Raw genomic sequence first — 15,305 nt, 5'->3', positions numbered from 1 at the left:
TCATCCCAATGCAACTTTACCTGCCATCACATCACTGAGGGCAGTAATTCTTTTTATGAACTGCCCAAATGGCAGGAGAAGAGAGACATTTATATTGATTAAGACTATTTCGCTATATCATCCATTCAAAGTATCAGGCTAATTAGGACCTCAGTTCCCAAGGAACATTACTCCATATGAATGTCTGTCTCCAAATAGTTTTGTGTATCGCAGAGTAGTCTGACAGCATTAGCAGATGTAGAAATGGACAAGGACAAGCAGCATGGCAGATAAAGCATTTACTTCTTGGGGGAGCAGAACCATGAGCCCAACAGATCAGATGTGCTTCTGTAGATATTATTCATTTTCTTTTTCTTATTAAGCAAATACAAACATCTCTGAGCATATAGAGTAGGGGCTCAAAATGCCTAAAGGAAAAAAAAATATTGAGCTGGGAATGTGTTATTTAAGCCAGAAATGCCTCAGGATCAGCCAGAGGGCTCAGTTTCTTCTTCCTCAAAACTTTCTACATCTTCAACTAATGCACAATCTCCATTGGAGAAAATAGAGCATGTGCATTTTAGCATGTATCTGAAACAAGCACGCAGATATCACACTGGCCGGGGTTGGCGCATGCACATTTGCAAACCCCAACTTTCATGCATGCCTTGAATTATTTGTGTGCTTAAGCTGAGTTTGCTGATTTTTGTGCTTGCTTGAAAATTGCTCTCAAGTGTTTAATGTGCAAACAGATCGAGCCACTTTGGGATTCAGAACTATACAAAGTGGGATCTTAAGTGGAAGAAACGTGTGTTTGTGTGTGCGCGCAAAAAATATGTTTGATGTGTGTGTGGAAAAAATGTTCCCACTGAAATTTTTCAAAATTGGAAATGTTTCTAACCTGCTCTTATCTTAAATGGTAAGTCTCAAGCATCAGCCAGAAGAGAAACCTGCAAGGAGGGAGTCTTCTGTTCAAACCAAAGCAAAAAAAAATCATGTGAAAGCAAGAGGTATGTAGTCGTCTGTGAGCACAGAGGAAAATATAATTTGAAAGATGAGTATCTTCCTACATGTGAACCTCGAATGCTGAGACAATTATGACAGACTTACAAAGCCCCCTTGTTCTCTCCCATGATTTACAATTACCTCTTTGTGGATAGTTGGAGGCAACCTATTTGGCTCAATGATCGTGGAATTGTGTTCCCATTTGGGGCCATGCTGTGCTTTGTAAGCAACACTGATTTATCTATTTTTTAATAGCAATTCAGCTTCCAAGGGCCATTCAGTCCCACCAGCAAGGCTGCCAGTTAGTGCTGACTGCAGTAAGGATATCTGGCCACTGGACTGATCCCAAAACCACATTTCACACAGCCTTTGGATAATTGCAGTGACGCTCCATCACTACCAACCCAACATAGAACCGCTGACCTAGAGCTGAAAGGCTCTATATCCCATTGCTAATCCCTTAAGACACTCAGTCACCCCTGCAAAGGCCCCTGCTCCCAGAAACAAGCTGACATGGGGGTATCTAATGACTACTGAATAGAGCCCTACATTAATTGTACCATTGCCTTTAATCAATCCTAATGGACTGGACCCTGTCATTACACTATTAAACTCCACCTACACTGCTGTCAGGGCTGGCTCCAAGTTTTTTGCCACCCCAAGCAAAAAAATGTTCCCACGCCCCCACAGCCCCGCCCCAACTCCGCCCCTTCCCCACCCCATTCCAACCCCTTCCCCAAATCCCTGGCCCCGCCTCCTCCCCCGGGCGTGCCATATTTCCCCTCCTACCTCTCCCTCCCTCCCAGGCTTGCCTGGGAGGGAGGGGGAAGAAGTGGAGCGGCGGCGCGCTCGGGGGAGGAGATGGAGGTGGAGTAGAGGTGAGCTGGGGGGGGAACGGTTCCTCTGCCCCCCCCAGGGTTACTTTCTGCGGCCCTCCCCACACCCCCCACCACCGCAGCTCACCTCCGCTCTGCTTGCTCCCCTGAGCGTGCCACCGCTGCTCCGCTTCTCCCCCCTCCCTCCCTCCCAGGCTTGCCGCAAAACAGCTGATTCGCGCAGCAAGCCTGGGAGGGAGGGGGGAGAAGTGAAGCGGCGGCACGCTTGGGGGAGCAGGCAGCAGTGGAGAGGAGGTGAGCTGGGAGGGAGCTGTTCCTCTGCCCCCCCCCCCCCCAGGTTACTTCCTGCGGCCCTCCCCGTGCCCCCCACCGCCGCAGCTCACCTCCGCTCAGGGCCGGCTCCCCGCTTTTTGCGCCCCAAGCAGGAAAAAAAAAAAGGAGCCGGAGTGCCACCCCTTGGAAAGTGCCACCCCAAGCACGTCCTTGGAGCACTGGTGCCCAGAGCCATCCCTGACTGCTGTAGGTATTTAAAGCTTCATTTCATTACTTCGGATACTGAGGATCTGTGGACTAGATACCTTCGCCACCTACACAAACAGAGGAGATCGCAAGAAAGCATGTCTCTTACCTGATATTGTGAGCTCTGGGGGGCAAATGTCTGGGGATGGAGAAGGCACAGGAAAGAGATTTTCTTGTCTAGTCTAAAAAACAAAACAAAATAGCACAGAGGACAAAATGCTGAGCCCAGTCTGCCAGTGTAAGTGAAAAGCAAAAGTAGGGGAAAGAGCTCAATAGGTCCCAGTTGCTCCCTAAGGAATCAGACTGAACCATCTCTTGCGTGAAGCACCATGTGAACCTATTGTGCTAGAGAGAGAGCATGAACAATGATGATGAACCAAACAAGAGTCCTGTTTTGGAGTAAAAGGGGATTGTGTCAATAATAGTCCCAGAGGCCCAGATCTTCAAAAGTTTTGTGCGCCTAACTCCCACATTCATTACTGTGGGATCTAAGAATCTCCCAGATGATTGCACACACAGGAGGCTAAACTGAAGTAACTTTACTGAGAGCAGTGGAATCACACCAAGGATGACCCAGCGTGTTGTAGCCACCGCGGTTTGTTTAAAATCCTACATATCCAAGACATCCATGGATTCTGAGGGAGTTTGGATCATCCTAGATGGGAGCAGTGATTTGAGCATTGGGCTGCTAAACTAAGGGTTGTGAGTTCAATTCTTGAGAGGGCCATTTAGGGATCTGGGGCAAAAATCTGTCTGGGGATTGGTCCCGCTTCAAGCAGGGGGTTGGACTAGATGACCTCTTGAGGTCCCTTCCAATCCTGCTATTCTATGATCTTAAGGGCACCTCTAGTATTACCCAATGGACAGAAAGCAGAGCTATCTACAAGGACATGTTGGGATCAAATGCAGCAGGGACTCTCAACCTGGGGTCACAGAGCTGCAATCAGAATATTAACTGGGAAAGGGGTCCCAATTGGGTCTATGGTATGGAAAAGGGTGAGAACTGTGGAAATACAACACAACCAAAGCTAGGAGTTTACACCCCAGATATTGGCAATGAATCAGTGCCCCATGCACAGTGATGACTGTTTACAAGCTCCTTCTATAACACTGGAGCTAGCCCTCACTGTAACCTGCCATGCTACATACTTAACCACATGACTCATTGATTTTGATGGGAGCTGCATGACCAAATCTCCTAGTCACCTCTAGCTTCAGGAAATACAGTATAGTGCTGTGCCTCATGAGGAACGAGTGCTGACGGTGCAGAATTTGATGGTTGTTGAATGTGGGCAGGTATTCACTGAGTTACTGTCACCAATTGCTTTTTTCACTTGTGACTTCTGAAAACAGGTTTGAACCAGGACTCTGGAGATGAAAACACATCTCAGCGACCTTCAAACGCATCACTTCAATTGACTGATCCTTTGTCACCCCAAACCAGAAGAAACAATATCTCAGATGTAAAATACCCAACTCCATATGAGAGCAAACAGAGCCAAACAAGTCCACACTGCTAACTTTCCAAACAGCTAATCCGGAAAGATTATCACAGAGTCCCTAAAAACAGTAATCCGATTGGAGATGGAAATCATGGGGTCAGCCTCTGTGGTCTTATACTGAACTTCAACGTACCTCAGGTGACCTCACATGGACTTTCAACCTGCAAGAGTTAAGACCATTCCCCATGGCCTTAGGAGGTGGCAATTGGATGCTGTTATGAACTGAGAGTCCGGGATGTAACCGTCCCCTTCCAGGAATAAAGGCCACTTCTGTGTTTCCCTCATGTCTGAAAATAACCAAGTTTTGTTAGTGCTTAAAAACTACACATGCTTAAGGTTTCAGAACTTTCACAGGAATAGCTCTGTGGTCTTTCCTCTGAGCTAAGCTCATTAATTGCCTGTGTAACACGCAACAATATTACAGCTGTCTTCATCAGAGAGGCTTCTTATGAGAGCCCAAGTTCTGTTGCAGAATTTTGGGAAGGTCTATGTGATGGAACACACTCATTGCAAAGCAATACAAAGACTGACAGGTTGGGAAGGACGCCTGCCATTCCTGATTATGAAGTGAGAAGCTCCATGTACTCAAGACCTCCTGAAGTATGAAGGTCTCCAATATGGGAGGTTCTTCTTGCACCTTAAGCTTAGAACTATGTGCAGGTCTCCTACCTAACACTCAGCAGATATCACAAGATATGGCCTTTATTGACAATAATAGGAAATGCTTTTTGTACCCAAGGAACTTATTCGCCTGGGCTGCTGGTGCGTGCCTACCTGAATTTGGTTTTTGCAAGTATTTTTCTGGCCTCTTCATATGTGCTGCCCACCAAAGAGTCTTTATTGATGGCAATTAGCTGATCACCAGGCCGAAGCCGCCCATCCTAAACGAGGGAGACATCATCAAGCATCTGTGTAGCATCAAGCTTTATCCACAAGGATTAGTTCATCAGAAAAAGAGTGACACTCTGCTCAAAGTATTCTCCTGCAATACACATCCTTATTACCCCATGCCATAGATTGTTCACCCATCCCAATGAGAGCTCCTTCCGAACAGCTGGAGCTTTCAGGAAAGACTCCTGTTTCATAGGTCACAGAAGCCCTCCATGCTGTTGACTTACTCTGTAACAGTCCCCTTCTGGCATAAGCTCTTGAACATAAATCATGGGACCCTCTGGCCTGTTAGATCCGCCACTGATTGTCAACCCCAACCCAGAGGATTTTGCTATGGAGATGCACTGAATCCCTGATTCAATGGAGTAGCTGCAAGGAACAGAAGAGTTAGCAGAAGACACAACAGTGGTCAGTTTTATTCTATCGAGTCATAGAGTACATCTGTAATTACACAGTAGAGTTCTAGCAAGTCACCACCACTGCTGAATGAAAAGTTCTACATTTGGTTTTGTTCCTAAATCTGCAATCTCCCTATCCTTCTCAACCTCTTCTCCCTCTGCCTCCTCTTTTCCTCCACTCTACCTGAAAATGGGAGTGCAGAAAACACTTATTAAAACCATTTTGAACCTCAAGAATACATTTGATTTGAGTTTAGGACTAGAAACGGGTAAAGCTTCAGGTGCTTATAGGTGAGTGTGGGGGGGGGAGGGGCGGAGGAGTATTCACTACTTTTATGGGGATAAATGTTGTTACTGTTATTGTTGTTTATTTGTATTATGGTAGTTCTTAAGAACCCTAATTGAGGACCAGGGCTCATTGTGATCAGCACTGTCTGGACAAGTAATGAAGAAGAGATTCCCTACCCCAAACAGCTTACAATCTTCATGGTATGCAGCACACAACAGATGGATGAAACATATCAGTGGGGTAGCAGTGGGATAGGCGGGGAGGGTAATAATAAAATGGAGTTCAGCAGAAAAGCCGAAGACATAGCCAGTTACTTGCCTAATCAATGCCAGGTGGGAATGATTTGTAGGCACGACAACAGAGGCAGGTTTGAGGGAGGGATTTAGAAGTGAATACTGTGGGTAGGTTGGTAAATATTGCTAGGGAGTTTTCCCTATGCGTGGGGGTCAGCATGGGACAAAGCGTGGAGGTGCTGGAGCAGTAGGAAAGGCTGCCATTACTGGAAGAGCAACAGTGGGCATCAACCACTTGATAAGGCCATTCATCCTTAGTAAATAAAGGTGGTAACTAACTGGTTCTCTCTCTTCTAAGATAAAGTCTTCTAACCACATCCATATAATAACCTGTAAGCAATCTGTCACATGAATGATCTTTTAATTTCCTGATAGCTCACAATACAATACGATGACTATGTGATCTGTAGAACTATGCAATCACCACAAGAGATAACTTCTCCATACTTCTAAACAGCCCCATCCCTTTAAACTCGTGGCTGTCATACAACCTTGGGAACACAGAATATTGCGAAGAGTGTGGGCGTGTCATATTTTTATAACAAAGGAAACTTCTAAAAGAAATCTTTTCAGGAAATAAGATGCCATAGAACATAGTGGTTAAAAAAAAGCACATCCGTTGCACTATCTGGGAAGAGGTGAGGAAGAGAATAAACCATACATTGCAGATGTTAGTCCTATTGCTTAGTGCACAGCTGGAAGATGTCCAGCTGCCGGGGTGATGAGTGCAGCATAAGGGCCTGTACAGAATAGGAGGAGTCACTACTTTGTAAGAGTCAAGATTATACCATAGATAGTTGCACACATGCTCATAATCTCCAAGATCTGAGATTTCAAGTGGTCTGAATGCTGGTGTTTCTTATAGGTGGCTATTTCATGCCTGCCTGCCTACCCTCTTCTACATCCCTCAAGTGGAGATAGGGTGACCAAATAGCAAGTGTGAAAAATCGGGACAGGGGATAATAGGCATCTATATAAAACAAAGCCCCATATATGGGGACTGTCCCTATAAAATCAGGACATCTGGTCACCCTAGGTGGAGACTAGCAGAACTTTTGCTTTATCAGTCGCTGAACACTGTTGTACTGGACACCTCCATCATGCACATACGTGAGTACCAAACCAGATCACCTCCTGTCTATGCTGTGCGGTAAACAGGGTTACTTGTGGAGCGAGGCGGTCTAGATGGCTGCCAAATAGATGAGCAGTTCTCTCCTCTGTATGGATGTCTCCAGGCATGAGTCCGTTTATGCAAGCAGCTTAAAGCCTTCTGTCCCAAATATTTGTCCTCTGCAAATCCCTAATAAAGAGCTGATATTGGGCACATTGCAGAGTTCACCTGCTAAGTGGATTTTCTGTGTCTGAACTAAGGGTCTGGTTTTCCTCTCATGGGGGTGGGTGGCCACTCCAGTCATGGGAATTATCCCTGATTTACACTAGTGCAAGGAAGAAAAGCAGCAGGGCCTAATCGGAGATGCCACACTCGAAGTACCAATGTTAATGCAAACCTTAACGGTGCCAGTAACTCCTATAGGTGGAGCTGGCAGCAGAGCCCTCCCTGCACATAGCAGACCCTGGTTTTTGTACTTGAGAAAATAGGAAGCTTGGAACTAAAACATATAGACACAACACAAAGTGCCACACTCCATAGAAATAAAAGGCCTGGTTCTCCATTCCTTAGCCCCTTGTGCAGCCATTTCCTCTCTCTCCCCCAGCGCAGAGCGGCTGTGAAATGCTGCCAGGTCAGAAGGGTAGCACTGCCATTGATTTTGTACTGGTGGAAATGTCTGCCCGAGGGTGGGGCAATGGATCATGAGGCCATGATCTGCTGAAAACAGCCATAGCCTTGCAGGCCGTCTCCACCAAGGGCATGTTTGTAAAAGACGTGCTATGTTGGCCTCTCAGACGTCTGTAAGCCTTGGGCTCTCCCTCACCTTTAAAGGGATGCAAATGGAGTATGTGCAGTCTGTAGGTCCCTCCTGCCTATAGCACAGTAGGCTAAGTTTTCTGGGGCGGTGGCTGTGCTCTGTGTTTGCACAATGGGGTCCTTGTCCATGACTGGGGTTCCTAGGGGCTACCGTAATACAAATGATGAATAATAATATTAAAAACAACATAGAGTGCAACAGTATGAAAGTCACCGAATGACTGCTTATCCATCCTCCAGTACATGAGCAGATACAGTCAATGTATCCGAAGACAATACTGGGGCCTGATCTGCACTAGAAAATTAAGTTGGTTTAACTCTGTCGGTCAGCGGTGTGAAAAATACACGCCCCTGAGCACTGTGCTTAAACTGTCCTAAGTCCCCGTGTACACAATGCTAGGTCGACAGAAGAATTCTTCTGTCAACCTAGCTACTGCCTCTGGGGGAAGTGGATTCCCTACGCCAATGGGAGAACCCTCCCATCCCGGTAGGTAGCGTCTATGCTGAAGCGCTGCAGTGGCACAGCTGTGCTCCTGGAGCATTCTAAGCGCAGACAAGCCCTGGATATTAGAGGATAGTTTTAAAGAGAAAGAGGGAAAGAGAGAAGGCGACTATCGATCTGGGGTTCTTCAATTTTGAGGAGCCCAAGTTGAGACCTCTTTAAAGGGCCTGATTTTTAGAGGGCGGGAGCGCTGCACTTTATGAAAATAAGGCCCTTTCAGGTGTCTCAGGTTGTGCCCCCCAAACCACTAGATGGCTTTGAAAGACAAGGTGGGTGAGGTAATATCTTTTATTGGGCCAACTTCTGTTGGTGAGAAAGAGAAGCTTTCGAGCCACACAGAGCTCTTCTTCGGGTCTGTGTAGCTCAAAAGCTTGTCTCTCTCACCAACAGAAGTTGGTCTAATAAAAGATATTACCTCACCCAAATATCCTGGGACCAACACGGCTACAGCTACACTGCATAGACAACTTTGACACTTTTTTGGCAATGGGGCCCTCTCGGGTTCTATAAGCACTACAGCAATACAAATAATGTTCTAGAAACAGACAGACAAGCCTGCAGACTTTATGAGTTGATGCCTGTGTAACTTAGAGCCGGTTTCCTTGTCCCATTAATATTTTTGAGAGTTTTAAATTTCTTACCATTCAAAATTGGGACAAAAAGTCCAAATTTCAAAAAATGTCATGAATCAAAGTACCAAAAAGTTTTTAGTTTGGGTCAATTGAAACATGTAATTTCAAAATTCTTCAATTTGATTTCTACCTTTTTTCTTTTTAAAAAACTTTCAAAATCTAAATTGCTTAAATTTCACAATGAAAAGTCATTTTGAACTGGGAAACAGAATTTTTCATTTAGAAAGTGGCCAAAAAATACATTTTGACAATTTCAGGGTTTTCCAACATATTTTTCCAACATTGTGAGATTGATTGGTTTTGCTGTCGACAAATCAGAATTTTCCAATGAAAAAAAAATGTAACTGAAAAATTCCTAAAGAGCTCTAGTGTTGAGTAATATGGTACATACTGCGAGCTTGACTGTGGGGAATGAGCCGAGTTTCCAATGAGTGGGCCATGAGAATTTGCAGGGCTCAGCAGCAGAGGACTCTGGGAACGTGACGAAGACCCCGAGGATGTACTTTCCAAATATCTACCTAAAGGACAAAATAAGACAGTCAAGATAATGAAAGTATTTTCCCCCCTTACTCCTTCCCAGCTGTCCCTGCTACATAATCAAGAATTAAAACAGCTTTCATGGTTCTTTACCTGGAGACAGAAATACCTACCATTGACGTTAATGATATCAGTATATTTCTAAACTAATTAACAGAGTTTTACCTTCTCACCACAAATTCCAACCTGTGATTGTGGTAATTAACAACAAATACCACTGTGTTACAGTGTCACATGCTTCTTCCCAAAAAGACGCATCGGAGTGCTCCAGCGAGCAAACCACTGAACTAGTAGCCAGGAGACCTGGGTTCTAGTCCGATCTCTGCCACTGACTTCTTGTGTTGGTCACTGAATTGAACAAGCCACTTCACTGCTCTTGCCTCAGTTTCAAAAGGTGGAAAACGGGGACAGTGGTACTCACCCTCTTTCTAAAACACTCTGAGGTCCACTGTTGAAAATTGCTTTACAAGAACTAGGCGTTATTATAAGTTACTAGCACAATATTTTCCTTAGTTGTTGCACATTGAAGGTGGAGTTAAGGGAGCTGGAGAAGTGTTAGATACCAACTAATCCTCTCTTGTTTCACGCAAGGAAATTCTCTCTCTCTCTTTTAGTATCCATGATTGGGCTGACATTTTCTGCACTGTGCCCCTCAAGCAGCCAAGATGCAGTTCAGCGCCCAGAGGGTCAATACTCACTGCCGCCGTGGTGAACAGGAGAACTCCGTGCCGATTCTGTGTTGCTATGAGATCCAAACTTTTCCAGCAGCTCAGAGAACTCTCTCCTGAAAGACAAGGCCCAGCAGATTCACTTAGTCTCTCAGTGCACTTCTGCATGGATTTACAATGCAAACAATGCCTATAATGTTTATTCCATACTAACCAGTTTGTGGGCTTAATTCCCTCGTGCGCTGGAGCTCAGCTTGGGGCAGGGTGAGGCATTAGGAACCAGATACAGCTCACAGGTAGTCCCAATGTAAATCAGAGCAGTTTCCAAGCAACTCAAGCTTGTGCCGCTGATTTAGAATCCATAATCAAACTCACACCAGTAGAAAATCCTTTTGGTAAAGCGGAATTTTTGCATGCCCCATACTGTGTGTTAGGGGGTTGGAGGCAGAGGCCAGCTGCAGTGCAGATGCATCAGCAGTGAATTCCCTACACCGGAGGAATTCTCTGCTTGGGATTTGCAGCTGAATTATGGCCCCTTCTATGCCCCTTTTCATCCCACAGTCTTCAAGCACTTCATGAATGTTAATAAAGCTTCCTGACATCCCTCTCAGGTATTACTCACGCAGTAACACAGACTGGTAAATTGAAGCGCAAAGTAGTTGTGTATTTTGTCCATTGTGAGGGATGAGGCTAGAACCCATGAGTCCTGGCACCCAGCCCTGGGCTTTAACCATTGGGTCAGAATGCCTCTTGTGGACTAGCCCAGGATAATTCCATCTCCAACCATCAGCCTAATTTGACATACAAGTTGAACACTGATTATTAAGGGGAGTTGTAACTAAGCAAAAAAAAATTTTTTTTAATACACATTGGCCATCTGTGGGTCTTTTCATAATAGTAAAAGAAATGCAAATAACTGTCAAATATACCAGCTCAAATTGTGAAATTATCATCCTTGGAATTGTGGCTATTTTACATGTTTTAAAACCACCCCCCTTGACTACCCTGCTGTAATTCATACATAGAGAGGAGGAAGCTTAAAGCCAACAATTTAACTTAAAAGAACAAGTTGTGAGCATGATACAGATGGTGGGTAACACTTAGGGTTTATAGACAGGGCATTAGAATGTGGGGGCCAAAATGTTATGGGATGGGACTCTTCCATTCAGCTTCGGGCACCAAGTTGTTTACCTGCCTATAGTAATAAATGTAGTAAATCCTATTTGTTATGCTCATGGCATACAAACAGAGAAGTGAAATAAACAACATAAGATAAACTGCAACCTTCTGTCAAGAGTAACTGCTTTATTTTTCAGAATTCAGAATGATAACCCAAAAGCAGAGAGAGACAAAACAGCCTGCTCCCTGAAACAGAGAGGCCCAACTCACCTCACCTTATTCTAGACTGACTGTTTCCCTACAGAGCCCCATGGCCTAAAAGCAGGACCAGGAATACCCCTCCCCACCTTAAAAGGATAGCTTGCAAGTCTAACACAGTCTTCAAAATGCCACATCGCTCATCAAGCATCAGAAAAATATTCATTATTTTAAAAATTCTCCTACTGCAGTTGCTGCTGTTGGTCTGTTACCTCCCATTTTGCTAACAAAAGCTCCTCTTTTTGATCACTAGCGATAAAGGCCAATGCAACAGGGGGGAAACCAGAACCTATTCCACAAATGGCACTAAGACTGACATAGTTTTTTAAATGGGAGGATTAGATACCGGGGAGGAGGAGAAGTGAGACACAACAGAGGGAGAAAGGTGAAGAAAATCAGAGGTGACTTGGACCCAAATATTTCCAGACTTTAGGGGAGTTCTAGCTCAGATCTGGATCCCACATTGTGGCTTGTACCCACTTCTAAAGAAAATAAATACGGACAATGGTGGGAAAAAGGGAGTGGGCCCATTATTCTCCTTTCTTCTCCTTGCCTCTTTCTCCACCAGTGGTGTCCCTTCGGCCTGCACAGCTCAGACAGGAGTCTGTTGGTGAGCATCTGGTACTTATGCTGCTGCTGAGGTGTGACAGAATGGATACTTGCCATCAAGTAAGGTGGCATTCCACTCCCCACTTTCACATTAGAGACACCAGGGTTCTGCCCAAGGAGGACCAGAGGCTAGTCCCTTTTGAGTCCATCAATGGCACCTGTAATTGTCTAGAGCAGTTGTTACGGAACAATTGTAAGCTCAGGCTATACTCCTGGTAAGTGCTGGCCTGGGAACTGAGATATCAAGCCCAGGAAAGCAGAGCTCTCCAGAAGGCCACGGGGCCAACCTCAGAGAGGTGACAAGCGCACACATCAAGGCAGGTTGATGGGAAAGATACATGGCAGCTGATGAGAGAACAACATTTTCTCAGGCGGTGGCTCCTTACAACACAGCAGCTATCAGAGTGAGCATCAATTTCCATCAACTCTGTTGGGACAAATCTCACTTTAATATCATTTCCAGTAAAACCCTTCATCTTCCCATTGCTCGCTCATAATCCCGTATCACTGCTGAGTTATGCCGCGACGAAAACCAGGCTGCAGCTGAGACTCTGTGAGCCTTCCATTCGCTGTCTCCTCCTTTTCCTGGGCGGGACTCTTCACTCCCCCTTTAGCTCGCTCCTTTACTGCATGGACTAGCAACCCCAGGGCATACCCACGTCCCCAGCAGGCTTGTGCACAGGCAGCTAGCTTACGCTGAAGCCCATATTACCGCGTCTTCACTGCTCTTGTCCCCACACTGGATAGGTTAAAGCTAGCAAGCTACAGTCAGATCTTGGTTTGCTGTGTAGGTGTACCCATTGTCTCTCCCATCCCACGCCTAACTCCACAGCCTAGTGCAGCTAGAGCTACAGGTTTCCTGTGATTTTGGGTTGTTGCATTTAAAGCATTCCCATTCTGAACTATCTCAACCTCAGTAGTAACATGGCTGTCACAGGGGAGCTGGTCCTCTGAGTAGACCAGGCCCAGCTCCACTGTGTCAGAGCAGGTGGGACCAACCGAGCCAATTAAAAGAGGTGGGCTAAAAAGGCTTGTCAGAGGGTAGACTCTGTCTTGGGCGAGGAACCACAGAGGAGTGGAGCTAAGTCTGGTGGTGGGTCCCTGGAACAAGGGTCCAGCTGCTCAGGGAGGTAGCCCTCAGGCTGGGGTCCCAAAAGGGGAGCAGAGCTGGCTCTGAGAAGGGAGCTGGCTGGAACAGGGAAGCTGCAAGAAGCAGGATTACCAGAGACCCCTGGGAGAGGAGGCTGGGAAACCCTAGGACAAAGGGTGAGCTAAGGAGCTGATTTTGTCTATTAGCTGCTTATGTTTGGACAAATAAACCTTTTTAAAGCAGACTGAGGATGGCAGAGAGTGCTTGTGAAGCTGGGGAGACACCCTGCCAGGTCACAGTGGCCTTGTACACGACTATTGTTACTGATTTGGAATCGGCCAAGTCAGGACACTGGCACTAAGGTGGGCTCAATGCAATTCCCCATTAGATCTGGGGAAAACACTGCAACTGTGAGCAAATGGTTGGATCTTTATGAAAAATCTCTGAAATCATGTGAGTTTTCACTCAAAAGAGACCATCTTTCAGTGAAAACCAGCAAATGGGCTACTTCCTTTTGTTCCTTTTTTTTTTTTTTTTTTTTTAAGTTTCCAGCTTTGAAACTTCAAAATGCAAAATGTTATTCTGATGAAGAAGAGTTCAAGAGAGAAGAAGAGAAAGTGAAACAGGTGAACTCTCAAAACTGTATTTGTTGCAGTGCAAAAATCCCATGTGAGAAATGGAGCAAAGCCTTTAAAACCTCTCAAAATGAAACAATGACAGATTCTTCCCTCGTCTCCAACCCCCAAAATATTTTAAGTCAGTTTTGCACCACCTTAATTCTCACAACCAAGGAGGTTTGGTCATAGCTCTAGCAACCAACTCAACAAGCCATTTGCTCAGAAGTCTCTAACTACTGGAGTTATTGACTGAATGGATCGTGATTCACTGGACACCTGCAGTTATAGGACTGGATTCTGCAAAAATTATGCATGAGTAACTTCCTCAGGGTAGTAGCTCTATTGTTTTCAATTAAATTTACTCACACACGTGACAATTTGCAGGACTGAGCTGTTTTTTCAGGCTGCTGGGTGAGATCTGGTGAGCAGCCTCCCTTACTTTCTGAATCATGGGTGTTAGGATCTAATGCACTGAATTTTGATCAGTGTTGTAATGCGAGTTAATTTCCAGTGATTATTTAGCTAGAGGAAGCTGGTTCACTGTACTCGTCTGTATTTACATATTCCCCTCAACTGTACTTAGAGCCTCAGGGATCCATTTATTGGAAAAAATAATACCATTTCCACAGTAGTTCAATCAATGGAATATGACCAGATGAGCAGATCTCATTATTTTAGCCCTACCTCACAAACAAATTTATGTGCTGGCAAACTATTCGTGACATATAATCCTATTTTTGATTTTAGCCCTTTTTCCAATTAACAAATCCCAAGCTCTGTGAAGATAAGCCATTATGTGCCCAATAGTTTGGATGAATAATTTTCAGCCTGTAAACTGTTTGCAAACCATCCACTCCAATCTGTTGCTATTGGCGTGAGATGACCGAACACCTAAGTCACATGGTATTGTCTGGGCTCCTTGCTTGGAGAACAGCTATTGCAGGCCTCAATTCAGCAAAGCATTTAAGCACATGCTTAAAATCCCATTGAGGTAAATAATCAACAGCAAGTAATGCATTTTCTGGTATGATTCTTCAGACAGATGATTTTGTGCTAAACTTCATGACGCTTGGCAGATTTGCAAGTGCACAGATATTGTCCGCATACTGACTAATGAATAATCTGACTCCAGGAATCCAAGCCAACCTTGCTCAGTGCCTTCAGGCACAAATAGGTTAAAATAATATATATATATATATCTTCAATTTTTTTTAGTTTGATTTACTGTTTGACCAGCTCTAGTATGAAAATACTTAATCTTATCAGGTTCCGTGGAACTTAAATGTCCAGCCTTATTTAACTAACAGAGGGCTGACATAGGGGGACTTTCCCTTTAATAATGTACTCCCAGCCCAACCCCTCCCCCTCCACCCTTTTTCACTAAGGATACTAAAATCTAGGATAACAGAAAAGTGTCCTTGTTACAGAGCCCTGAAACTTGTACAGACCCGTCGAGTGGAGTCAGATCAGAGGGGATGCACAGCAGCAGCCAGCTGCAGGCCGACTTTGCTACAGATTAAGCAGCAGGAGGCCAATCTTTCTGCAGAATATTGTTGTTTTATCCCATAATACCTTTTTGTGATGCCCTTGTGTTCTGGGGAGAACAAAGGGTGAGTCCTACGTCAAAGGTTACG

General features: G+C 45.0%; 1 protein-coding gene across 2 annotated transcripts in view; it reads right to left on the bottom strand.

The window, feature by feature from the left end:
• Positions 1-15,305, bottom strand: part of LOC128844500 (syntaxin-binding protein 4-like) — a 113,528-nt gene that overhangs the window by 36,377 nt on the left and 61,846 nt on the right. For both annotated transcript variants that reach the window (XM_054042293.1, XM_054042294.1), the window contains exons 6-11: positions 10,009-10,094; positions 9,165-9,291; positions 4,960-5,101; positions 4,616-4,722; positions 3,975-4,128; positions 2,449-2,521 (exon numbers count right to left, since the gene is read on the bottom strand). In XM_054042293.1, coding sequence (XP_053898268.1) covers positions 2,449-2,521; positions 3,975-4,128; positions 4,616-4,722; positions 4,960-5,101; positions 9,165-9,291; positions 10,009-10,094 — 689 coding nt within the window. The remainder of the gene's footprint in view (positions 1-2,448; positions 2,522-3,974; positions 4,129-4,615; positions 4,723-4,959; positions 5,102-9,164; positions 9,292-10,008; positions 10,095-15,305) is intronic.

Source organism: Malaclemys terrapin, chromosome 10 (assembly GCF_027887155.1).
Source record: "Malaclemys terrapin pileata isolate rMalTer1 chromosome 10, rMalTer1.hap1, whole genome shotgun sequence".
Lineage (NCBI taxonomy): Eukaryota > Metazoa > Chordata > Testudines > Emydidae > Malaclemys > Malaclemys terrapin.
Note: the sequence above shows the minus strand (reverse complement) of the source record. Positions and strands in the feature narration are given on the sequence as shown.